Raw genomic sequence first — 27437 nt, forward strand, 5'->3', positions numbered from 1 at the left:
CAAGGGCTCTTTGCAAGTGCTCTTAAAAAGAGCTCTCAGAAAGAGTGCCTAGAAAGCGTTCAAAGCATTCCTAGAAAGGGTTATTAGAAATAGTTATCATAAAGAGTTTTTAGAGTTGTTAGAGTTCTTAAAATGTTTCCTAGTGTTCTTAGAAAAGGTTATCAGGGTTCTTAGATAGGGTTCTTAGATAGGGTTCTTAGACAGGGTTCTTAGACAGGGTTCTTAGACAGGGTTCTTAGACAGGGTTCTTAGACAGGTTACTTAGACAGGTTACTTAGACAGGTTACTTAGACAGGTTACTTAGACAGGTTACTTAGACAGGTTACTTAGACAGGTTACTTAGACAGGTTACTTAGACAGGTTACTTAGACAGGTTACTTAGACAGGTTACTTAGACAGGTTACTTAGACAGGTTACTTTGAGAGGGTACTTTGAGAGGGTACTTTGAGAGGTATTTAGAAAGAGCTAAGAGAAACTCCACAGAGTGCCTAAAAGAGTTAAAGGCATTCTTAGAGATGATTCTTAGAAATAGTTATAATAGAGATTTCTTAGAATTTTGTTCTTAGAAAGAGTACCTAGAAGTAGCTCTTAGATAGTAGAGTGCTTAGAAATAGTTTTTAGCAAAGGTTCTAAGAGAACTTGGAAAGGGTGTCTTAGAACGAGTTGTTGCAGTTCTTATAAAGAGTTCTTGGGAAGGGTTTTCAGAATGAGTTCATAAAAAGAGTTCTTAGGAGTTGAAAGAGTTCTTATTAGAGTGCTTAGAAAGTGTTCACGTTTTCAGAGAGTTCTTAGAATTCTAAGATTTCTTAGAAAGGGTTCTTTGATATGGGTGGCATATTATGGGGTGAGGTGGTAATGAATAAGAGCTCCTCAAGGTCGCTGGCTAGGAATGAGTGGTTTTGCCAGGTGACTTGATAATGGACAGTGGATGACTTTATAGAGGGGTTTGCTGTTGAAGTTCTAATGCTATAATGGTATTTTGAGACTATTTTTGTTAACTGGTCAGAGGGTGACCCTGGAGCGGTCTTCATCACTGTACTTGTGTTTTCTTCCACAGGCAGTCTACTCGATTTCCTTAAAGGTGATATGGGCAAGTACTTGCGGCTGCCTCAGCTTGTGGATATGTCTGCTCAGGTGAGTTGTGCTAGCAGTTGGTAATGTTTTTCGTATTGAAAACTAATATTACTGAAAATTATTGGTTATCCGTTGGTGACTTAATGACCAAATGAGCAGAGAAACTTTGTGAAATGTTGTAGATTTATACGGTATTTGTCACCATTATCATGTAAGATGCTAATAAAGTACCAAAATGTGAATGGAAGTGTGTGGCTATCAGGTAATCTAGACCAACTCATTGTGTTACCCAATGCACATTCTGGATTTTGTTTGTTTTCTAGATTGCATCTGGCATGGCGTATGTAGAGCGAATGAATTATGTGCACCGAGACCTCCGTGCAGCCAACATCTTGGTAGGCGAGAACCTCGTGTGCAAAGTGGCTGACTTCGGCTTGGCTCGTCTGATAGAGGATAACGAATATACTGCCAGACAAGGTATTTGTGGGCAACTCTTGGGCTTCAAGATCTGGGCAAAGAAAATATATGAATACATTATCCCAAAAGGTTGAACAGAAAGGCATACATTCAGAGAAGAAATGTGTTCATGGGGGCCATCAAGTGGAGCTTCTTAAACCATTCACTGAGTAAGTGACAAAGACATTGCTCTCTAAGCAGCTACATTTTAACAGTGTGTCCATTAAGCTACCTCAAATAGTGAAAGGTACTACTCCCCTTAAATGGCATACATTTAATTACATTTTACTGTCCATAGTCTAAATTTCTTCAGCTGATTATCACATTCTAACCAAACTTCCACATCAACCTCAGCAGTTTTTATCTGGAATTGTCCAGTCAAAATTAATTACTCGATGTGTTTCTAGATATCTGCACATCCAACTCCACAGAGAGATCTCATTGACCATGGGAAGAATGTGATTATAAGCTACTACTGTAATAAATAGAAAGCTGGAAAACATCAGAAAATAAGGTTTAATTCAAATTATTTAACAAATATCAATTAGAATGGAAAACACAGTGATCTTAAAGTTGATAAAATTCGGCATGTTAGCAGCTATTTTAAGCATAGCTACTACCTGCTCTAAACAGATTTCGAGTGTATTAACACAAAATATCAGCCCCATTCTGTCAGTTCGTTCTGTTGATTTACTTCAATCATAGAATACTTCCATGTTCGCCAAGATTACTATTGTTATAGCTTCTTATTTGTCCTAGGCTGGTGAGACAATGCATTTGATAATTTTAGATATTCTAAAGTTATTCATAATGGTTGTGTGCCCAATATGACTTGTCCTGGCCAAATCTTTTTTTACAGTCCATTCAAGTTCTAAAAGTTGCTTTCCTTAGCTCAATTCTGAACATTTTGAACCCCAAATTCAGCGTTGTCAAAATGTTCAACCTCGTTATGAAAGTAAATCACAACTCTCTATTTTGCACATGAATTAAGAATTATTTTGGATTGTGGTCAAGTTTAACTTGTTAGTCAGACAGGTAGGTAGTTAATATCAGTCTCATCACCTTTCAGGGTCTGTGAAATAAGTAGAAAACATTTGAAATATTTAACTAAATAGGATATTGCTTGTTAAGAATTTCTAAAAGGTCAGTGGGTTTATTTTCAAAATGTTGAGAAATACTGAAAGCATCATTGACAGTTTAAAGATTTTACTGTTTTATTCAATTTTGTACATGTTAGAATTGTATGTTCAAAAGTGCAAACATTCCGTTCGATGTGGACAACGTTATCCAGATGGATTTGTTATTTCTAACTATTTTAGAACATCTAAAAAACAGTTCTTACATTCATAATGAACCACCCAAGTTTGTATGAAACCCCGTAAGACTGTTGAATTGTGCACGTTAATTATTCCCCACTTAAAACATTAAAAACTCGAAAAGTTAATACATAAACTAAATTGACTGTTAAACATTAAAGTGGTTTGTTTCTGCAGGTCTAAAATAGATCTAGGTCGAATTGTAAACTGTAGCTTTAGGAATACCCTACTACTAAAATACTCTTTAGCATTTTCTGCTGTATTTCCTGCTTAGAAGTTTGTATTGTAGCCCTCCCGTCTTTTTTCTCAGTATTTTTATGTTTCTTCGCTTGAGGCAAGATTTTCGCAGCACAGGTTTTTGTAGGTAGCAGCTGTTTTTTTTTTTTAATGGGACCAGCACTAATGAAAATAAGCCACTGTCCCCTTGAGGAGGGAACTCAGTAATTAAGGGATAAAAATGGGCCAGACCTTTGTGACTTACATTTAATTTTGGTTGACCACCTGTACTGTATGAATGTAAGAAACCTGCGTTATTCTTAGGAGATGCAGGTACTCCGAATTGGATTTTGATTCTTAATCAAAGTCTTAGGAATTACTCGCATTTTATTTCTCCTCGGGCTTTGAGAGCGAATCTTAGTAGCTGTTCTTAGAGGAGGTTATCCCAATGCAAATATCAGTGGGTACAATGCATGATGTTAACAGTGCAAGCATTTATCACTGATTTTTGCAATGTGTTGTTGTTTCGAACGTGCTGTTTTACAACGTGGTATTTAACAACTCATAGTGCACGAACGATTTTTATATCACAACTAATATTTTTTATGTAGAAATAAATATACATAAAATGTTTATGTAGATATATATTCAAAACATGTATACATGTGTAATCGCACACATGAGATATATATATATATACACATTTAAATGAATATATATATGTATGTATAGATAAATATAAACATAAATATCCTAAAAGAAAAGCCCCAACATCACTTTACCTCTACCCAAACCTGAACCCTAAAAACTCCCTTATCTATACCTGATTACCCCAAACACCCCTTTTGTAATGTAATTGCTGGGGATCCATCATAACAACCTCTCTCTTGCTTAAAAAAAAAATCCATACTCTTAAAAAACTTTACGGCTACCGATCCATGTACCCTAAAAACCCGTATCTCCCTTTGTCTCTGCCCACCCCATAACCTTAAAATTCCCTTACTTCCCTTTACATCTACCCTTCCCTAAACCCCCCAAAAAAACCTTATCCCCTTTATCTCTACCTTCCTCTGTCACTGAAAAAACGTACATCTACCCATTCTTGAACCCTAAAAATCTTTACTCACGACTATTAATAACCCATCCCTTAACCTTCAAACCCTCGTTTTTTAAGTCGTACAAAAAAATAGATATAGATGGATATATACCTCTAAGTATTATTTTTTTTTTACCTGCATTGTAAAACTCTAATTAAGGGCCCTTGTCGTACTTGCCAAAAACAACAAGTGATGGACTGAATGTGGATCAATGTCACACACTCACCCAGTCAAAAGATCTGGGCCCAAATCCATCGTTTTTTTGCACTCCACACCACCCTGGGTTAGACAATGGCGATATGCAAATCAGCTCTGACCCTGTTGCCCCATGGGAACAGTCCAGTCCGAACTACAAAAGCCATGTCCTTCCCAGAACGGAATCAAGCATCCGAGGACCGGACCGGTTTCGAGGTAACACCTCTCTTCAGCCCGGCTAGCTTGACTCCAAGTGGTGTGGAGTGCCTGGGACCCACGTCTGGGCATCCCCAGCGCACTTAGGGCGGCAATTGCAAAAACAACAAGTGATGGACTGAATGTGGATCAATGTCACACACTCCCCCAGTCAAAAGATCTGGGCCCAAATCCATCGTTTTTTTGCACTCCACACCACCCTGGGTTAGACAATGGCGATATGCAAATCAGCTCTGACCCTGTTGCCCCATGGGAACAGTCCAGTCCGAACTACAAAAGCCATGTCCTTCCCAGAACGGAATCAAGCATCCGAGGACCGGACCGGTTTCGAGGTAACACCTCTCTTCAGCCCGGCTAGCTTGACTCCAAGTGGTGTGGAGTGCCTGGGACCCACGTCTGGGCATCCCCAGCGCACTTAGGGCGGCAATTGCAAAAACAACAAGTGATGGACTGAATGTGGATCAATGTCACACACTCCCCCAGTCAAAAGATCTGGGCCCAAATCCATCGTTTTTTTGCACTCCACACCACCCTGGGTTAGACAATGGCGATATGCAAATCAGCTCTGACCCTGTTGCCCCATGGGAACAGTCCAGTCCGAACTACAAAAGCCATGTCCTTCCCAGAACGGAATCAAGCATCCGAGGACCGGACCGGTTTCGAGGTAACACCTCTCTTCAGCCCGGCTAGCTTGACTCCAAGTGGTGTGGAGTGCCTGGGACCCACGTCTGGGCATCCCCAGCGCACTTAGGGCGGCAATTGCAAAAACAACAAGTGATGGACTGAATGTGGATCAATGTCACACACTCCCCCAGTCAAAAGATCTGGGCCCAAATCCATCGTTTTTTTGCACTCCACACCACCCTGGGTTAGACAATGGCGATATGCAAATCAGCTCTGACCCTGTTGCCCCATGGGAACAGTCCAGTCCGAACTACAAAAGCCATGTCCTTCCCAGAACGGAATCAAGCATCCGAGGACCGGACCGGTTTCGAGGTAACACCTCTCTTCAGCCCGGCTAGCTTGACTCCAAGTGGTGTGGAGTGCCTGGGACCCACGTCTGGGCATCCCCAGCGCACTTAGGGCGGCAATTGCAAAAACAACAAGTGATGGACTGAATGTGGATCAATGTCACACACTCCCCCAGTCAAAAGATCTGGGCCCAAATCCATCGTTTTTTTGCACTCCACACCACCCTGGGTTAGACAATGGCGATATGCAAATCAGCTCTGACCCTGTTGCCCCATGGGAACAGTCCAGTCCGAACTACAAAAGCCATGTCCTTCCCAGAACGGAATCAAGCATCCGAGGACCGGACCGGTTTCGAGGTAACACCTCTCTTCAGCCCGGCTAGCTTGACTCCAAGTGGTGTGGAGTGCCTGGGACCCACGTCTGGGCATCCCCAGCGCACTTAGGGCGGCAATTGCAAAAACAACAAGTGATGGACTGAATGTGGATCAATGTCACACACTCCCCCAGTCAAAAGATCTGGGCCCAAATCCATCGTTTTTTTGCACTCCACACCACCCTGGGTTAGACAATGGCGATATGCAAATCAGCTCTGACCCTGTTGCCCCATGGGAACAGTCCAGTCCGAACTACAAAAGCCATGTCCTTCCCAGAACGGAATCAAGCATCCGAGGACCGGACCGGTTTCGAGGTAACACCTCTCTTCAGCCCGGCTAGCTTGACTCCAAGTGGTGTGGAGTGCCTGGGACCCACGTCTGGGCATCCCCAGCGCACTTAGGGCGGCAATTGCAAAAACAACAAGTGATGGACTGAATGTGGATCAATGTCACACACTCCCCCAGTCAAAAGATCTGGGCCCAAATCCATCGTTTTTTTGCACTCCACACCACCCTGGGTTAGACAATGGCGATATGCAAATCAGCTCTGACCCTGTTGCCCCATGGGAACAGTCCAGTCCGAACTACAAAAGCCATGTCCTTCCCAGAACGGAATCAAGCATCCGAGGACCGGACCGGTTTCGAGGTAACACCTCTCTTCAGCCCGGCTAGCTTGACTCCAAGTGGTGTGGAGTGCCTGGGACCCACGTCTGGGCATCCCCAGCGCACTTAGGGCGGCAATTGCAAAAACAACAAGTGATGGACTGAATGTGGATCAATGTCACACACTCCCCCAGTCAAAAGATCTGGGCCCAAATCCATCGTTTTTTTGCACTCCACACCACCCTGGGTTAGACAATGGCGATATGCAAATCAGCTCTGACCCTGTTGCCCCATGGGAACAGTCCAGTCCGAACTACAAAAGCCATGTCCTTCCCAGAACGGAATCAAGCATCCGAGGACCGGACCGGTTTCGAGGTAACACCTCTCTTCAGCCCGGCTAGCTTGACTCCAAGTGGTGTGGAGTGCCTGGGACCCACGTCTGGGCATCCCCAGCGCACTTAGGGCGGCAATTGCAAAAACAACAAGTGATGGACTGAATGTGGATCAATGTCACACACTCCCCCAGTCAAAAGATCTGGGCCCAAATCCATCGTTTTTTTGCACTCCACACCACCCTGGGTTAGACAATGGCGATATGCAAATCAGCTCTGACCCTGTTGCCCCATGGGAACAGTCCAGTCCGAACTACAAAAGTCATGTCCTTCCCAGAACGGAATCAAGCATCCGAGGACCGGACTGGTTTCGAGGTAACACCTCTCTTCAGCCCGGCTAGCTTGACTCCAAGTGGTGTGGAGTGCCTGGGACCCACGTCTGGGCATCCCCAGCGCACTTAGGGCGGCAATTGCAAAAACAACAAGTGATGGACTGAATGTGGATCAATGTCACACACTCCCCCAGTCAAAAGATCTGGGCCCAAATCCATCGTTTTTTTGCACTCCACACCACCCTGGGTTAGACAATGGCGATATGCAAATCAGCTCTGACCCTGTTGCCCCATGGGAACAGTCCAGTCCGAACTACAAAAGCCATGTCCTTCCCAGAACGGAATCAAGCATCCGAGGACCGGACCGGTTTCGAGGTAACACCTCTCTTCAGCCCGGCTAGCTTGACTCCAAGTGGTGTGGAGTGCCTGGGACCCACGTCTGGGCATCCCCAGCGCACTTAGGGCGGCAATTGCAAAAACAACAAGTGATGGACTGAATGTGGATCAATGTCACACACTCCCCCAGTCAAAAGATCTGGGCCCAAATCCATCGTTTTTTTGCACTCCACACCACCCTGGGTTAGACAATGGCGATATGCAAATCAGCTCTGACCCTGTTGCCCCATGGGAACAGTCCAGTCCGAACTACAAAAGCCATGTCCTTCCCAGAACGGAATCAAGCATCCGAGGACCGGACCGGTTTCGAGGTAACACCTCTCTTCAGCCCGGCTAGCTTGACTCCAAGTGGTGTGGAGTGCCTGGGACCCACGTCTGGGCATCCCCAGCGCACTTAGGGCGGCAATTGCAAAAACAACAAGTGATGGACTGAATGTGGATCAATGTCACACACTCCCCCAGTCAAAAGATCTGGGCCCAAATCCATCGTTTTTTTGCACTCCACACCACCCTGGGTTAGACAATGGCGATATGCAAATCAGCTCTGACCCTGTTGCCCCATGGGAACAGTCCAGTCCGAACTACAAAAGCCATGTCCTTCCCAGAACGGAATCAAGCATCCGAGGACCGGACCGGTTTCGAGGTAACACCTCTCTTCAGCCCGGCTAGCTTGACTCCAAGTGGTGTGGAGTGCCTGGGACCCACGTCTGGGCATCCCCAGCGCACTTAGGGCGGCAATTGCAAAAACAACAAGTGATGGACTGAATGTGGATCAATGTCACACACTCCCCCAGTCAAAAGATCTGGGCCCAAATCCATCGTTTTTTTGCACTCCACACCACCCTGGGTTAGACAATGGCGATATGCAAATCAGCTCTGACCCTGTTGCCCCATGGGAACAGTCCAGTCCGAACTACAAAAGCCATGTCCTTCCCAGAACGGAATCAAGCATTCGAGGACCGGACCGGTTTCGAGGTAACACCTCTCTTCAGCCCGGCTAGCTTGACTCCAAGTGGTGTGGAGTGCCTGGGACCCACGTCTGGGCATCCCCAGCGCACTTAGGGCGGCAATTGCAAAAACAACAAGTGATGGACTGAATGTGGATCAATGTCACACACTCCCCCAGTCAAAAGATCTGGGCCCAAATCCATCGTTTTTTTGCACTCCACACCACCCTGGGTTAGACAATGGCGATATGCAAATCAGCTCTGACCCTGTTGCCCCATGGGAACAGTCCAGTCCGAACTACAAAAGCCATGTCCTTCCCAGAACGGAATCAAGCATCCGAGGACCGGACCGGTTTCGAGGTAACACCTCTCTTCAGCCCGGCTAGCTTGACTCCAAGTGGTGTGGAGTGCCTGGGACCCACGTCTGGGCATCCCCAGCGCACTTAGGGCGGCAATTGCAAAAACAACAAGTGATGGACTGAATGTGGATCAATGTCACACACTCCCCCAGTCAAAAGATCTGGGCCCAAATCCATCGTTTTTTTGCACTCCACACCACCCTGGGTTAGACAATGGCGATATGCAAATCAGCTCTGACCCTGTTGCCCCATGGGAACAGTCCAGTCCGAACTACAAAAGCCATGTCCTTCCCAGAACGGAATCAAGCATCCGAGGACCGGACCGGTTTCGAGGTAACACCTTGTCGTACTTGCCTGCACTATAAGGGGTTGTATTGTAACTTCCACTGTGGTAAACACCATATTGTAGACCATTCATCACTTGCATTTGGAACTAAGCAAGCATCCTGTTATATTAGGTGAAGTTTCTCACCTCTGTTAACACCTGCTACGGTTTCCCGGACAGGTGCGACAAACTAAACTAACAATATTTTAACCAGGTGCAGGTTAGAGCGGTAAGAGTGGTGAGGTGGTGGGAAATTAAATAAATAATTAATTTTCCTGTGTGTTCGTCTGTCGAAATATCCCCCCCAACACACACACCCGGCCGCACTGCTTTTACCTGCACGTGCCGCTGCTGATTTTTATAAGTGAGTAGTGCTTTGCTAACCCAGCCCATATAGCGTTTCCTCTCCTTTAGGGCCTTCTCTAGTATATGGGGGAGCTAATTTCACTGTGCCCCAAATCAGAGGCCAGTATTGTTCAACGTGTGTCAGTCAAATCGCAAGCCAGAGACTTTGGTCTCTCTCTTTGAAGAAACCATGTGTCCAATGGTTTGGCAAACGTCTCGCCCATCTCCAACTTAGCCTGCATATGAAAGTTGGTTGGAAATGATCTCGTTTTAAAATAGAAGAATTCTCCACATAAAGCTGGATTCCGCCGTGTTTCTATTCTGGTTTTCATTCACAGCACTTGCAGGAAGGTGCTTGAGCACACATGGTGACGACAGAGATCGTTTTGCTTCTCGGGAAATCTACTGCTTTCTTTATCTCATATCTCCATACCACAGGCTGTTATTGTCAATATTCAAGGGGTGGTGGGAATACGTTACCCTGCCCTTAAAGGAATCATTAATTCCAGATGGGTTGTAAGTCTGGAATTTGTTTAGGTGCATGCTTAGGCTCGTAGAAGGACAGTGTGGTGTCCATTTGCCCCATATATACACGTGGACCCTGGCAGACCTCCTGTACATTGACCAATAATGCTTTCTGCTGCAGTGACTAATGATAGTAGAACAACACAGATGCCCATTTTATCTGGGCCATTTTTCGGTGTATAGCTTCAAACCATTTGTCCTAAGCTTGTATTTTCAAATTCATGTTTTGGGAGGTAGGCCAGTGGGAAATGCCGCATCTACCCTCTGTGGGCAGGCCCTGTAGGTCTGGCAGCCCGCTTAATCTTAGATGAGGTAAATCCCTGGGCAACATAAAATATAGACAATGTTGCGTATTGCATTATACTGTGCTCTCCCATCACAGCAGTAACAGCTAATGGGATGGTGAGAACGACGACACCTTGGTAACACCCGTGGACAAGACGCTTCCAGCTACAGACACCAGTTTGTGGAAGGCCACCAAGCCCACTGGTTACCATAGCTGTTGAGATAAAATGGTGGATTTGCCACATTGGTTTTCCAGCAAATCCAGATGCGAAAAGGGGATTTTTACCCAAGCGGAGAACACATTTTACCCATTGCAAGTTACTCTCTGAATACAAAGTAGAGGGCTTAGTTTTACCACAGCCATCCATTGTATAATGGCCAATCCAAAAGCTGTAAAGGCTGAAAACCTGATGGACATTACAATAAGGCTGGAGTTCGGAACGTGCGTCATACTGTCCAGATCTGCTTTAGTACACAAGACCAACCTGGAGAGTAGAACCTGAAAGCCCTTCAGAGGAGTGACAAGGGGGTAAAGATAATAACAAGCCAATGGAACACAGAAATGCACAAGTATTTAAAAAAAAAAAAAAGAGTAGATGGTCCTCACCGTCCTTCTTTAAATGCTTATGGAAGAAGCCCATTGGAGGTATTCCTTTTAGATCATGCATCCATCCATATTTTCTTAACTCTTGAGGACCCCTGGGTACAGTGTGGGTGGCTTACTTTGATAATTGAAACGACGACTTAATACAGTATGAAGTACCATTGTCGCTTAGTTTTGTTCTTGAAGGCCTCTGCATCCTCTCATTTCTCTCCCTCTTAGGTGCCAAGTTTCCCATCAAGTGGACAGCTCCGGAAGCTGCTTTGTATGGAAGGTTTACCATCAAATCTGACGTCTGGTCCTTTGGGGTTCTACTAACTGAGCTCACCACGAAAGGAAGAGTACCTTATCCAGGTAAGCAGCCCTAGCTCCCAGGAAAGCAAGTGCTGTTGGTGTGGGGAAACTGGTCCTCCTGTCTCCAGATGTGCACTCTCACGCCTTATCCTTTGGTGCCTCCCTCAGCTATGCCATGTAAAGTTAACGGGCTCTTTTTATTTTCTGGTACAACCTAAAGCTAATGTCCAACAGGGAGTTGCTTTCTTGTACACTGCATAGCAAAATATATTCGATTTGACATAAGTTTTGGTGTGAACTTCAAGCCAGATGCAGAGCACTCTGACCTGCAGGACCGAATAGGCTGGCATGCTTCTTGCTACACTGAATTATGAATTTTAATATGATATATTATAGGCATCAAAGGACAAGGCATGCCAAGACCTTGTCGGGAGGGTGGCATGCTCAGTAGCTGGCGCTTGATTGAAATGGGATGAGTTACTTAGTGGAGCCTACAGGGGAACTGCTCTTGTGTCGAGCATGAGTGGTGGTCTTACTATTTCATATGTTTCTACTCTTGTGTGTGTAGTGAAGCAAAGAGGACTGTGAGATAGGATGCTTATTTTTTGGAGAATTGTATTTTGTTGGCAGGGAATCTTGCAAGGGCGGTCTGCGTGGGAAGCCTTTTGTCATTGTCTGTAATGAGCCGCTGTATGTTTGTATTCTGCCCCCATAACCTTATTGCTTGTGGGTTTGTTGGTCACTGTTGCTGCAGTAGTCATTCTTTTGGGGAAACTGGCAAACAGGATATGATCATGATCACCCAGATGATGGGGAGGTTTCCTGTTGCTTTGAGTCCAGGCATAAAAAGGCTTGCACCTAGAGTGTGCTGGCTCAGAGAAAGCATCATAAAGTTTGGTTTATGATAATTGAGATAGCATGTAGGAAGGGTCCTGGCTAGATGGCCTGTAAGGAAACTTCTCAACTGATTGGTGGTCCATAAATCAGCAGGAATGAGCTCGAGAGGGTAGGTGGGAATGAGCAACAAACAAGAAATAATTCACACTGGGTCGTGGCAAGCTGACGGTCTGGAACACAGCAGGTTGGCAACTTCTGAGAGTGACACTGTTTCCCACTGGTAGAGGCACTTTGCAAAAAAAACCAGAATAATCATGGCCAGATTCTGCAGAGGACCCAGGTGTGTAACTATCTACTAGGGTCCATCTGAGGGTGAGGTGGGGAACCCTATGGGGATTAACTACTGAAGGATTCCTGGTAGGGTTTGGGAATAGTAGTGCCATGTGCATGGGGCAGTTTTAGGTAACCACTGTTTGGGGTGGGGGGTGTAGGTTGGCATTTTGGGTCACAGTGGCAGGAGTTCAGGCTATCATGGACTCAATGGGAAAAACGACCTTAACCGCTCTGCCCTTTACCCGACTACCGGCGCTCGATGACCTGAAGAGGAGGGCTAAGCAAGGAGGTGGGCAACATGTAGCAATCGTGATCAGGGGTGTCGGCGTGAAGGTCTGAGCTAGCAAGGTACATAACTTGGATCAAGGCACCCGGGATGAATGTACTGGTGTCAAGCTCTTGGACTTAGAAGCACAATCAAAATGGCACTTTGTGGAGTGTGATGGATGATGGGGATAGAAACAGTAGAGGCAGTGATTGGAACATCACTTACTCCAGCCAAACACAAATTAACAAAATAAAAACACAGCAATGCTCAGAAAATGACCACGTACTGGTGGCATTCCCACATTTTATGAGTTCAGCTGCTCACCCATTGTGAGATAGGGAGGGCGCTTCTGGGCACAATTTCTGTGAGTATCGACAAATCAGCTCAGACATGCAAAGCAAACACGCACAGCGCACAGTCCAAACAGTCACGTGGGGGGTAAACAGTAACCGATTGGACAATGAAACCACAATTTAAAAAGTCTTCTGGGGTATGTTTTGAGGCAGATGAGGCATTGTTAGCTACTTAAACAGGGGGCAGGTTATGTGGGATGAATTTAAACAAAGTGGTCTGACTAAATTATTATTATTATTATTAGTTCTTATATAGCGCTCGATTACCCGTAGGCATCTCGGCGCTTGCCTTGGGAACCCGTCCTGGCTTCCCCCAAGGTGAAAGCCAGGCATCCCGCCGCAGGGGGGCCGTAGTGGAGATTAAGCAGGCTAATGCCCAGAGCTGCAGAGTGTGAACCCATGATTCGAGTAGGCACCGAAACGAGAATTATCGAGTCCGTGGATATTTGGGCTCAAGACCCTGCCGCGTCGGGAATTGAACCCTGGTCCCGGGTCTGACCTCTGCTTCAGGATCTGCCTCCTCTAACCAGTGAGCCACACTTCTCCACTGGAGGGCATAGATGCAACATCCCACATGGTCTATCAGAACGGATGATGGTGAGCTACAACACCCCACGTGTGTCTGGAATGGAAGAGAAGGACCATGGAATGGCAGGACAGAAAGAACATATTTCTTTGCTAAGGGTGACGTCACTACCCCTTGTCTTCTAAAATGTTTAGTTTGACAGTGTGAATCTGACATATATTGGTCTCTTGTGTGTTATCTTGCCATTTTATGGTAGGGTGTGAGCATTTCACAGTTTTTCTTCAAAAGTTAAACATTTTGGCAGTGGTGCCAGAGGTGCTGCCGAAACGCGCATTGAGACATCTTTGAAACCACCCTACAATTATAGAAATCCATGAGATTCAATGTTCTAACTATTCATTATGTGTGTGTCTTTGGTCAGACATCTAATCATTTCAGTATGCTGACAATGTATCAAAAGCCTTAGAAAGAAGTATGTGTGAATGGATGATTGACTGTAGCTAGAATGTTATATAGGTTTTTTTCTGTGATTTAATAGCCTTATAAAAAATGTTTTAATGAATTTATTTCGCAATAAATAATTTTGTATTTTTCTATTTCTAGTGTCACTACCATCATTTATATAATTCTGTTTTAGATGGTCGTTGAAGTAGCCCTAGGAATTTCACAGCACAGCTGCCCATGAGTATGCCAGTAGTTAGAATCTTAAATGATTTCAGGTAACTCTCCACAAGACACCAACCATTGGGACTGTCTTGCGGCTTATTTTTCGGACCTTGTTTTCAGTTACATTAGAGTGTAGTCAGATCTATTAAAAATGAAGGGGAAAGCTCAGCATCTTACGTGTTTTTTTTGTTCTGTGTAGAACATGTTAGTTGATCATGCAGTATTTGCTAGTGTCAGTTTTCCAGCGTGAAATCTTTCTGTAGTCACATTCTGTGGATCATTCCGCCATCTGGTGGTTGGGTCCAGAGTTGTCCAATTTAGGGGTTCTTTCAAGGAGGAGTGACTGCAACTGAAGACTGCCAGAAGGCATTGCCCGACTCGTCATACCCCTACGCCAGTTTCACGTCACATTCCAGCTCTCAAAGCTCACCAAATTGGGTGCAATACCTCATCCAACCAAGGCAGTCCTTTCAAGAAGGAGCTGGAGGGAGAGGGGCTGCTCATTTGGGGCATGCAAGCGAGTGACTTGTCATGTGGGCTCTCCCTGTACTCAACACCCATACATGGCTGAATCGTAGAGTTTCTCAAACAATCAAAACAATTAGTGCTTAATTTGTAAAATAATAAGTGCGAGGGCCCTGACCATGAGGCAACTGCAGCTTGAATCACCCATTGCCCTTGTCATCGCTGCCAGAACAACTACTAACCATCTCTCTCGCCTGCAAGTTCGACAGTTCAGAATATTCCAGGTCCTCAAAGCTAAAGAAATGGCTGGGCAGGCAGGTACTTGCAATTTTTAATGTATATTGTATTCATAAACTACTGTTCTGCTTATCTCTAAATTAGGTGAGCAGCGCCACCATGTGGCAGAGTGTCCTAAGTGCGGTGTTGACAATTAAGTGCCCCTGCCGCGCACCGGAAACCAATTAAGTGTCGGTGTTGAGCACCGCGATCAACCAACTCAAATTAAGCACTGAAAACAATCAACAATCCCTTCCGAAAAATGGACTCTAAACATTATTCAGCATGGCAACATGGCTATAGAACAACTATTAAGGTCTCAATCAAACAAACTTCTTAAAGCAAGAATTGCAACAGAGATTTTGCAGCTGAAGCAAAAAGCCAAGGACCTCTTAGGCAAACATGCAACAGAAAAGGCCCCAAAAGAACAGCTAAACCAAGGGAGTCTACTCTGTATATTTCCTGGAGCCAAAATCAGAACAGACACTCAGTGATCCTACACCTGTGAGCCTTGAGCAGATTAATAAAGTTGCAAAAGTTCAAAATAGTCACAATGGAGGAGGTCTCGCATCTGGAGGGGTGGGACTACATTGCAACTATAAATCTCGGGGATATCTACCTATTGACTAGAAATATTTGATACTGCGTACATTTAAGGGAAAAGGTAGTGTCTCCGTTATGCATTTTCCTTTATTAGCATATAAAGAAGATATTACAATCATAGGGCCCGATTCACAGAACTAACTTAAGTCAAAATCCTAAACTTACTACCATTTTGGTATTCACAGAAGGCACTTACTCATTTTGGTATTCACAGAAGACACTTACTCATTTCGGTATTCACAGAAGTTAGGAGTCCTAACTTTAGGACTCCTAAATGTCTTCTGTGAATACCGAAAGTCTTAAAATTGGGTTTTTCTCAGTTTAGTAGTAGCAAAGTTAGGACTCCTAAATGCCTTCTGTGAATACCGAAAGTCTTAAAATTGGGTTTTTCTCAGTTTAGTAGTAGTAAAGTTAGGACTCCTAACTTTAGGACACCTAAATGCCTTCTGTGAATACCGAAAGTCTTAAAATTGGGATTTTTCTCAGTTTAGTAGTCCTAAAGTTAGGACTCCTAACTTTACTACTACTAAACTGAGAAAAATCCTAATTTTAAGACTTTCGGTATTCACAGAAGGCATTTAGGAGTCCTAAAGTTAGGAATATTAATATACAGGATTCATTTTACAGAGCATGATTTATGAATAATGGCTATCCCTCCGAAAGGTCTGTCTCATCGATCACATTGGAGGATAAAGTATTTTAAGGAAGCAGGAGGTGAAATATATTTTGTTAAGTGTCTTTGAACCAGGTTTCTGTTGAAATTAGGAAATTGAAGACTAAGTTGACATTTGTGTCCGCAACCTTCAGTTTAGTCTCTATACCTTCAGTTTAGTCTTTCTACAGCAGTTGTGTAGAAGGCATAGTGAAGTTGAGTAGGCATCTTTGGAAAATGGTGCAGATAGTGGTTCTGGAGGAATCTTAGTAAGTCAAAGTCAAAAAGTACTTTATTCGGTTAAAAGCAATAACCATAAAAGCAACAGAAAATCACAGTTCATTTACAATTTTTGAATAGTACAGTAGTTTGCAAAGGAAGATGTTAATAAAATACACGGTATTTACACTGTTACAATTCATTTAGGCAAATTGATTTCCGATATTTAAAAACCTGTTTAAAAAACTCAGATAATGAGGCAACAGTAAAAACATTGTCCATTTTTTGCAATTCCAAAAACGCTGGGCGGCATCTATACAAATTCATCTCTTTTAGGATAGGGACGATCAGTTTTCTACGGGGCAATGTGTAAAATTTACAGAAAAATAAAACATGCATGTTAGATTGTACAGATCTTTCATCACAGGGACATACAGGCAATTCTTTGGACCACGAGTTCATTTCAGGGAAGGTAAATAATCTAAAAACAATATTAAATCTGAAACGTGTTAAAAGGAATCTGTCATAATTAGGCATATGCAGGCTTAGGTATGGCTGTAGTTTATCTCTGGTTGAGATTAACTGATGTGAAGTGACAGAAATTTTCTTAATTCCGTCAAACATTCTTTTTTCTCTAAGGCAGTCCATACACAGTTTTTTCAGTGTTTTCTAGGGATGTGTACCATAGAGGACGGATCATCATAGTATTATAATAATAATAATCCACATTTGTAAAGCGCACAATCACCGGTTAGGGTCTCTAGGCGCTGGGGGCCGTCGGGAAGATTAAGCAAGCTATTGCCCAGAGTCACATGGTGCTGGGCTAACCTGCCGCCGGCGCTGGGGATCGAACCGTGATCCCCAGAATCCAGCGTCAGTCGCCCTGGCCGCGGCGCCACACCTCTCCCACATAGTATTGTGAACGGTCAATTTCCTTCAGAAATGTTCTAATGTAATTTAACCATTCGACTCCGTTTACTCTACCAAGTTTTAGAATATCCTGTAGTATGACACGATTTAGTACACATTCATTCACAGTCCAGACTCTGTGCCATAGGAGAATGGGTTGTATTCTAATTATATCTGAAATATACGGCAACCCCAGCTCAGCATGACAAATAAAAGTCGCTGTACTTTCTGGTGTTGATAAGATGTGCCGTAAAAATTTGTTTTCAACTGTTTGGAGTGCTTTTATGTTAGAATAACCCCAGAGCCCAGCTCCATATATTGCCACCGATACACACGTTGCATTATAAATAGTTAAAATTTCCCTGATCGATTTCGTTCCCGATTTTCTTATAAAGCTCTTCAGTGCCATAATTGTCTTAGAAAACAAGAGCGTTCTTGCCTTCACCGCACTTGTCCAAGAGCCAGTCTCGTGGAACAAGATTCCAAGATAGGGGAAGGTGGATGTTCTTTCTAATGGGGCGTTATTTATGTACATCGATTTCATTTGTTTTTTTAGTACGTGTGCCACAATTCATAGAAAAGGTCTTACTGCAGTTTATTTTTAAATTCAGGCTGAGCATAAACTGGTTAAAAGATGTTATCAGTTTTTGCAGGGCCCTGGGGGTACGAGCCATCAGGACGGCATCATCTGCATACAAGAGTGCAGGGATAAATCTCTTTCCGATCTTAGGCATGTCCCCACACTCTTGCAGCAGATGTTTCTCTAGGCCATTTATGTAGATAAGGAATAAAAAGGGCGCCAGGACGCACCCCGGCGTACTCCGCGCCCTATTCCAAAAGACCTACTACATTCCCCCCCTTTCCCATAGCGTACAACAGCAGTGGCTCCTGAGTATAACTCCCTTAAAAATTGAATTATCGACTTTTCGTGACATCAGGTCCCATAATTTAGAGTGGGGGACACAATCGAAAGCCGATGTAAGGTCAACAAATATAAAATACAAACGCTCCCTTTTTATCGTAATATATTTCTGCTGGATCATAAATAAATTTAGACCCTGCTCCGTTGTTCCTATACCCTTTTGGAATCCAAATTGTAAATCACTGATTGCCCCACACTCCTCTGCCCAGTTTTGCAATTTAGCTAAAATGACTCTACCGAGGATCTTTATTGATGAGTCAAGGAGGGATATTGGCCTATAACAGGCACAATCTTGTCTGTTTCCCTTCTTGTAAATAGGAACAATAATTGATGTAAACCAAGAAGGACTCAGTCCCCTCTCTAGGGCTGCATTAAAAAGTTGTACAAGTATCGGGCCCCAGAATTCACTATTCGCCTTGTACAAATCTGCCGGGATTCCATCTGGGCCAGCCGCCTTACTGCCCTTAGTGGCTTCCAGACTTATTAAGATCTCGGGTAATGTTACCTTCAGTTTATGTTCCTCCTCTACTAAATCGCCTTCCAGATTTAGGCCTTATTTTCTGCCTCATCTATAGACATATACAGAGTGGAAAAGTGTGCTACCCAATCCTCCTCATTAATAGCAATTTCCAACCGGGCTTTAGTGGATTCATATAGGAGAGGGGCGTTTACCACCCTCCAGAAGGCAGATATATCTTTTGTTTGTGAGGCTGTACAGAGTTCTTCCCATACCCCCTTTTTAATAACATTTTTTCTATCTTTTAGGGCCTTGTTATAACCTTTCCTTAAATTTCTTATCTGTGCGATGTCACGTGGATCCTTATGTATTGCATGCTTAAGCTCTGTAAGAGCCTTGGTGCAAGTCCTGTCGAACCATCTTGTGCCTTTCTTGGGACCATATTTTGACGCCAATTTCAGATTCTCTTTGATAGTGGATGCAATGATGTTAAAATGCGCTATTATACTTTCACTATCGGAATCTTCTTCTAAACAGATTTTAAAATTATCAGCACAAGTGTTTACCAGCTTTTTAAGAAAATCTTCCGGTACCACCTTACTCCACTTGGGAGTATACCCATTCTGCCTTCCTAGCGTGACAAATCATTACGGCGTGCCAGAAAAAGGTTCTCAATCTCAAGTATTTGCGGTAAGTGGTCACTCATTGGTGCATCCAAGATTTTAAAAATACCTATCTTATGGCCATAGCCATTTGAGCAGAGGCTAAAGTCAATGGTAGTGGATTCTCCCCTCCCAATAAAGGTTGTTACAAAAGGTGCCGGGAACTGGGTCATTTCATTGACAAAACCCAAACAAAGTCAAACAATAATTCATTCAATAAGTCCCCGGTTTGTGTATGTTTAAAATGTGAGAGATTAATGTCCTGCTCCAACATTAAACCACAAATATCTCAGTAAAATTATGTTGAGCCTCATAGGTAGTAGCGGCTGCTACCAGACTGGGGTAGTGGGGCGGGGGGGGGGGGGGTGGTGGTGGAGAGGAGGGGGGATGAAAAAAAGAAATACTTACCTGAAACGGCCGGCTGCCTCCTCTCCCCCGTCCTCTTCCTCCTTCCTGTCACCAGTCCCAGGTGGCAGCAGGAAACAGCCAGACACACAGGCACCCCTGAGCCAATCACAATGCTGCAGTGCAATGCAACCTAGTGGGGAACATGCAAGAGGGCTGGCCAAACAGTCATGAGCACTTAGACAGTGCAAACCACTCCTTCCCCTGCTATGTCCAGCCCCACCACTAACTGCAATAGGGAAAATAAAATGATAATAATGTTACGTTATTATAATTTTATTTTTCCATTTGAGCAGTGGGGCCTCGCTTCTCTGCCGTAGCGGAGGAGCCGCCACTGCTCATAGGTACTACAATAGTTTGGGAAGGTTTGTGGTTGGTAAATGTGGTAATCTGTAGAAAGAAGGGAACTTCAGACCACAGTTGGGGAAGAGAAAATGGAAGTACTGATTGAGTTCCCACAGAGCTGAGTGCACTCTCACTGAGGGGGAACTATTGGACGGCAGTCACTTTTGTTCATAGATATCGGAATCCATTCATGGATATTCTTCAGACGAGCAGTTTGATTTGCAGTGAGAAAAAACAAATATTTTGAGCTTATTAAAATGATTTCCAGTAGACCTATTGTGGGGATGAACAACAGACTGCAAAGGTACAGTGTCAAAAATATTGTCTAATGAAAAAAATAGAATGAAAAAATTGTGGCAACAAAAAACGTCATACCTTATTGGTCAAAGAGAAGTATACTGGGAGCAAGGGTATGGCGTATCCTCCTGCTTAAATAGAGAACAGCATTTACAGGGAGGTGGGGAATGGGGCAGAGGACCAATGCAAAGTGTTTAGTACTGAGGGAAAGTGCAGCATTACTATTTTAGCTGTGAGGGATGGGTAGATTAAGAGTGTTGAAAGAGTTTTTAGGGTTCAGGGATGGGCAGCAGTAGGGGGATTTAAGGTTTTTTTTTGGGTCGGGGAAGGGTAGCAGTAGGGGGTAGTAAAAGACTTTTAGCACTCAGGCAATGGTAATGTTAAGGGTAGCGAGGTATGTTAGGGTTCAAGGAAGGTTTATAAAGTGGTAGCAAGGGGTTGGTAGGGTTCAGGGATTTGTAGCATTAGGATGCATGTAGGTGCATTTGGAGTTTACGAATGGGTAGCGTTAAGGGGTGGTGAGGAATGTTTTAGGGTTCAGGAAAGGATAGCATAAAAGCATAGCGTAGGGTTTTAAGGGTTCAGGGATGGCAAGTGTAAGCGAGTACTAAGGGGTTATTAGGATATAGTTTGAGAAATTAAATAATGCATGCAATTAAAAAACACCTTTTAAAATTCAAGATTTTGGGAACTTTCATATGTAATTATAAGACGTCACATTATTAACTCGACAATTTGAACTCGACTTTAAAATGTATAAGACATAATAAAAGTCAAGTTTATTACAAGCAGTAATATGTGACCTTTGGTTAATAGATTTGGTGAGGTGTGACTCCTATGAGAGTACCCTAAAAGATGTATTCCTTCACACTCTGGGAAAGGGTGTTATTCAGGGGGCTTGGTATTAAAGGGGCACACAGGTGCTGGTTGCGCATGAGCTCACTCTATTCAGGGTTGTCCGGCACGCCATGTGCCCCAATATAAAGAAATAGCCTTGTACAGCCATTATAATGGGCACTTCAACATTGAAATCGCACAGCACACAAATACAGGTTGTTGGCTGAATGTTAATTTACGTTTGTCTGCAGGTGTCCCCGGTCCCATGAGGGGGGGCCTTGAATATCATCTGTGACTAGGAACTTGTACAGCTATCTGTACATCTGAATCATCTCACTGAGCTGGTTCAGCAGGATAAGATGGAGAAAGATGCCGGACGATCCTAAGTGAACATAGGGGATAAAGGGAGAGGAATTGCACACAATCTGTCCGAAAGAAATGAGTCGACATTGCACCCAGCATTGGGGAAACCTTTTGGTCTTCACTTAGGAAATGACACTTGTTTACTGTGCAATGGGGGTCCCAGCAAACCCTCTGTAAGGGAGAATGGGGCTGACCTCCTGATGGGAAGCAGGGTGCCACTGCACTGACAATGGCCGTGTGGCAGGGGCGTAGTAAAGGTACCAGCCATTTAAGGGAGGTCCTGAACATCCCCACAATGTTTGCCATCTGACCGCACCAACCTTGCGTGGGGACTTTCAGGGTCCCCATCAAGTGTTTAACTCTGAGCAAGAGGATGAACCATTATCTGATGTTTCATATTGTGCTCTCTTCTGCGCATGTGGTATTACATTAATAGGATGTTACTGATACTACATTCAGAATGGATGCAAACACCAAGTCTGCCCCCAGTGATTATCTCACTCCCAAGTTGGTACCTCTGCATTTGGACTCTGTGCTTATGTGGGACGAGTGTGGCCTAAGGTTGCCATGAAGTGGCATAGTTGCAACCTTTAAATCGGGCGAAGGTAGAAGTCAATACATCAGACACAATGGTGAAGGGCAGGGCAGCTTTTGTGTGGCTGAAACAAGTGTTTACATTGGATATCTAAGCCATGCATTTTCAGTGGACTGGGAAATCATTTGAGGATTAAAATGGCAGGATGTAAGGGAGTTGGGTTCACCGAAAGGCCTACCTGTGACCAAAATTTGGTGGAGGTTAACATCTACTATTATAAAGTGGTAGAGATGATTTGCAGAGGATTCATGTTGGCGGGTCCCTGATGCTACTAGCTTGCAACCAAAAAGTATTGCAATAAGCAGAGTTTATTTATTTATTTTGAAAGTTTTGTATAGCGCGAACAAGATCTTTGCAGATATCAGAGCGCTTTACATAGAAAGGGGGTGCATGAGGGAACATAATCAAACAGATACGTAAAAATGCTGATAGTACAAACACGTGGTAGCCTAGAAAATCACATAAGTCATTAATACATATAAAACAAATAAGCCACGGGGTCGAACAAGTAGTACAGATCAGTGCGGAGTCTTAAAAGAGTTCAGAATGGCACTTCAAGTGTATTTAGCCATGAGGATAGCTTTTACTTCTTTCTTAAACAGTGTAGTGGAGGAGATAAGCCTTGTTTCAGGGGGGAGTGAGTTCCAGATCCTGGGTGCCATTCCTGAGAAGGAGCGTTTATAAGTTTTTTCCTTCCGGAATCTTCGAGGCTTCAGCAGAAGATTGTTTGTGCCTCTGGTGTTTCTAGAGCCGCCAGAGATTGTCAGCTTCTGAGTGAGATAGCTTGGTGAGCTCATGTGGACAGCTTTGTGCGTCATGTATTCTGGCTTCGAAAGGCAGCCAGTTCAGGTGTTTAAAGTCAGGGGAGATATGCGAGTGTTTTTTTGAACCAGTGATGAGTCTCGCTGCAGCGTTTAGAGAAGCTCTTAGGGGTGCAGTAGTAGTTAGGGGGAGTCCGCAGAGGGCGATGCTGCCATATTCTATTCGAGGGATGACTAGTGCTTGTACTGCAGTTTGGAAGTCATTGGCAGGGAGGAAGGGTTTAAGTTTCCTCAGGGTATTGATTTGGTAGTTCGCTCCCTTAGTTGCCTTGCTGATATGTTGCTGCATGTTGAGATTGGTGTCAAGTGTAATGCCTAAGGATTTTGCTGAGTCTACGATGGTGGGTTGGACATTGAGTGCAGTTAGGTGTTTAAGCCAGAGTTGTGTGGTGGAGATCTTGGCGGGAGGTGAGATGAGAAGGAACTCTGTTTTCAGAGCATTGAGTTTGAGATGATTATCGGCAAGCCAGGATTGGGTGCTTCTGATCGTTGAGTTCAGGAGCAAAATGTCTTTGGGGGATTGTAATTTGAGATATAGTTGGGTATCATCAGCGTACATGTGAAAGTGTATATTGGACGCTTGTAACAAGGTGGTGAGAGGTTCCATCACTAGGTTGAACAAAGTTGGGGATAGGGAGGAACCTTGTGGGACGCCTAACGAAACAGGTATAGGCGAGGACATCAGGTTGTTGCTCTTGAATTTCTGCGACCTGTTGTGTAGAAAGGAAGTGAACCATTTGAGGACTGTCCCAGATAGACCCACTCTTGTGTTTAATAGTTCGAGTAAATTCTCATGTTTAACGGTGTCGAATGCTGAAGAAAGATCAAGAAGGATGAGGAGACAGGTATCGTTTTGATCTAGCATTTGAAGGGCGTCGTCAATTATGTGAGTCATAGCAGTTTCAGTGCTGTGCCCTGCTCGGAAGCCTGATTGATGAGGATTGAGGAGGCCAAACTGGTCAATGTGTTTAGTCAGTTGTAGTTGTGCGCATTTTTCCAACAATTTGGCGAGAGTGGGGATATTGGTAATGGGACGGTAGTTGTTTAAATCAGAGGGGTCGGCTGTAGGTTTCTTTAGTAAAGGCGTGACTTGTCCTACTTTGAGGGAGTCAGGGATGGTTCCTTGTTGAAGTGAGCTGTTGATAATTTTAGTCCAGAGTGGGAGGAGCAAAGGGATAAAGTCCTTTACAGCGTTAGCAGGGAGGCGGTCAGTGAGGTTGATAGAGCGCGCGAGGCCACCCGGCCAATAGTTTTCGCCGTTTCCGGCTTCAGGGCCCATATACTTTCCAAATCACCATATACATCGATCGGGTGACTTCACGAGCTCTACCAGGTTGATGTGTGTGTGTTCCCTGCTACCAAATTTCGGTGCACCCGACTTACCATCCACCGATGTGGGTGCCTAATGACCACAATGAATCAGGGAGCTAGCTGTAAAAGAAAGGCAGCAAAATACAAACCCAAACAATAACATTCAAATACTGTTTAAATGACCACGGACAACTGGAAGTTTTAAAATGTTTATCTAAATTCAATATTTTCTTGCATGAGGTACAATAAAACAAGGCAATCAATAACCAAGATAACGTAAATCACATAGGCAGAAAGAAATAATGACAGAGTAATCATCAAGGTACTAATAAAATGTAACGAGAAAAGATACTATGCAAGTCAGTATTATCTAAACAGGGATACCTAAGTGTGAGTGACTATAGGAGAGTTTATAATGAATAACACGCTTCACTTAAGGTGAAGGGGCCTTTGAACAATCTAGGCAACGAAGTTCTAGACCATATCAGGAAATGACACACTGCTATGCAAAATATAATTTCTAACAAATGAGAAGACATAGGAATAAACTTTATGGAAAAATATAAATGACTTTCAATAGTTGCGGAAAGGCATGGAAAATATAACATATGCAATGTTGAACTTTATTAAAGCAAAAGTTAGAAATTCAGAAGGTGCAAGAATTTCAAGAGGTTCAGAGCAATATTTACCTAGAAAGGTGTGGAAACCAAACCCTGGCCACGGGTCAGTTAAGGACAGAAAACCCTCAAGGAAGGATACCCCTCAAAGGACAGCAGGTGCAGAATGGACACCCAGGACAGGATACCCTTGGAATAGGAATCAGGACAGGACCCTCAGGACAGGACAGCAAACCCTCAGGACAGGACCTTCTTCAGGACAGGACCGGAACCCACAGTTCGGAAGCAACGCCTGCGCTCCACCCGCTCTGCAGCTATCGATCAAGACCCCGATTGGGTCAGCGAACTCCCAGCTAAGTGCTTTGCCAGCACTTTAAGGTTCAGTAGAACCTTAGTCTATAGTCAAATTCGGACAGAGTGCTCCGCAGCGCTCTGTATCTTCAGTCACCTATTGAGTGCGTTGGGTCAGTGACAGGTCAGCTAAACCAGACAAGTCGGACGGTTCACTAGGTGAACCCAGGGTAGATATACAGTTTGGGGACAGTGTACCACCCCCCAATGTTGCAAAGTGTCAGAATCCCTCAATTTCGATTGGTCCTAAGGTAGGGTTTGGGTAACACACCAATCACAATACACGATTTGAAGCCTTCATTAACATATTTGGGTACCGCCTAGCAGGTTTGGGGTTCCCAGGAGAAACTGTGCAGAAACACAATGACAATTTAACAATGTATCATATGAGGAGCCACATTCGCTGTTCTCGCAGGGCAGAGGTGACTTTCTCAGGAGCATCTCGCCCATCACTGCCAACTGGCTATGTTCCATCAGCCAAGGTCCCTCGTGCTGCCGAATGTCGCACAGGCGCAGAAGGGACCTCCAATATGGCTCTCCTCTCACTCAGACCCCCATTTCCCGCGGTACATGAAAAGTAAGCGAAAACAAATTAATACATAATAATGTCATTATGAAAACACATCACAGGGTTTGTACTTTTAACTCATCATCAAGAAATAAACTTATTGCATCTAAATGTTAGCTACATTGATACGGACACAAGAGCAGTGGCACGAGCAGTACCACATGATAAGCACAGCTATGAATTACGCATGCGCATAACTTTCCCTCCACTTCTGCAGACGCGTCAGGACACGTGAGTGTGGCTGACGCATGCGCAGTAACTAAAATACAAGCGGCGGCCATTTTTAGGGACACGGATTAATTCATTAGAAATACACATAGGCAAGCTTCGGGAACTTTGCCTAAACAAAATAAATGTTAGTAAAACATACACTTTTGTTACCTTATTACACATAAACGAGGTTCTTGATTTCGGCAAGCCGCAAAATATGCGAAGCTTTGCTTCATCAATCCCCTCTTTGATGATATCTACTATCATCACAAATTATAATGGAACCAGATGCCAACTTTCTTTCACACTTTATAAAGTTCTATTTCTTCCAGCAACCGTTCTAACTTTTCTCTTTCAGTTTTAGCCGGGTGAGAAGTCTTCACCTTTTTGTATATCTGATCATTCACTTCCTCTAATTCAATCTCATCCACACTTCGTTTCACTCCTCTTGCATTTACCTCGTGCTTTTTGGTGCGCTTGCGGTATTTACAGCATAAGAAAATGGAAAGTATAATAAGACCTATAATACCAATTGGCATCAGAATTTTGAATAATAAGCTTTTACCTATGCTAGCAAGCCAATGACCTACATTTGAGAGACCATCTACCAGTCTCTTCCAGGCACTATCAACCTCGAGTGGTTTGAGTTCCTTTGCCAAATTAGTAATGTTTTTCACATATCTTTTGATCTGTACACTTTTATCCGGAATATAAGTGCAACAATGTTGCGCCTTCAACATCCGGCAGACTCCGCCCTCTTTCGCTAATAAGGTGTCAAGAGCAAGTCGATTTTGTAAAACCATTGATCTGATCGCAACCATTTCGGTATTGACCAGCAGAAATCCATGAGCTGTTTCAGTAGACAGCACATCTACTATAGTAGACAATTTGCAAATTCTGTGAGTGTTCAGAACCACTCCCACTCCAGGTATCAGTGCACTGAAAATACTACCCATAATTTCACCTATACTCTCTCTTTTACTACGCACTAAGCCATTAGTATCTTCATTGCTTCCAGCTTTTCCATTCACATGGTATATTTTCGGGAAAACAATGCCAAAGTAGCAGCTCCCATACCAGTGATCCGGCAATTTGAAATAAGCCTTGTCCCCACAAATATAATAAATTCCAGGAAACACAGGCTCTGACCCATTTTTGAAACCCCAACCTCCAATTACCTTGTAATTATGTTCGCATTCACTGGAACCAATGAAAACATTATTATAATAGCTAGTCTTCTCGCGGTGAAGACATAGCTTGCCTTTCTTTTCAAAATCCAGCAACAGAGCAGGACCCGCTCCACCAGATG

The 27437-nt window shown here is 43.8% G+C and overlaps 1 protein-coding gene across 2 annotated transcripts in view; it reads left to right on the forward strand.

The window, feature by feature from the left end:
* The window catches only part of SRC (SRC proto-oncogene, non-receptor tyrosine kinase), a 288579-nt gene that overhangs the window by 243391 nt on the left and 17751 nt on the right, over positions 1–27437 (forward strand). For both annotated transcript variants that reach the window (XM_078652109.1, XM_078652110.1), the window contains exons 10-12: positions 1058–1134; positions 1398–1551; positions 11189–11320. In XM_078652109.1, coding sequence (XP_078508235.1) covers positions 1058–1134; positions 1398–1551; positions 11189–11320 — 363 coding nt within the window. The remainder of the gene's footprint in view (positions 1–1057; positions 1135–1397; positions 1552–11188; positions 11321–27437) is intronic.

This window comes from Lissotriton helveticus, chromosome 7 (assembly GCF_964261635.1).
Source record: "Lissotriton helveticus chromosome 7, aLisHel1.1, whole genome shotgun sequence".
In the NCBI taxonomy this organism is placed as follows: domain Eukaryota; kingdom Metazoa; phylum Chordata; class Amphibia; order Caudata; family Salamandridae; genus Lissotriton; species Lissotriton helveticus.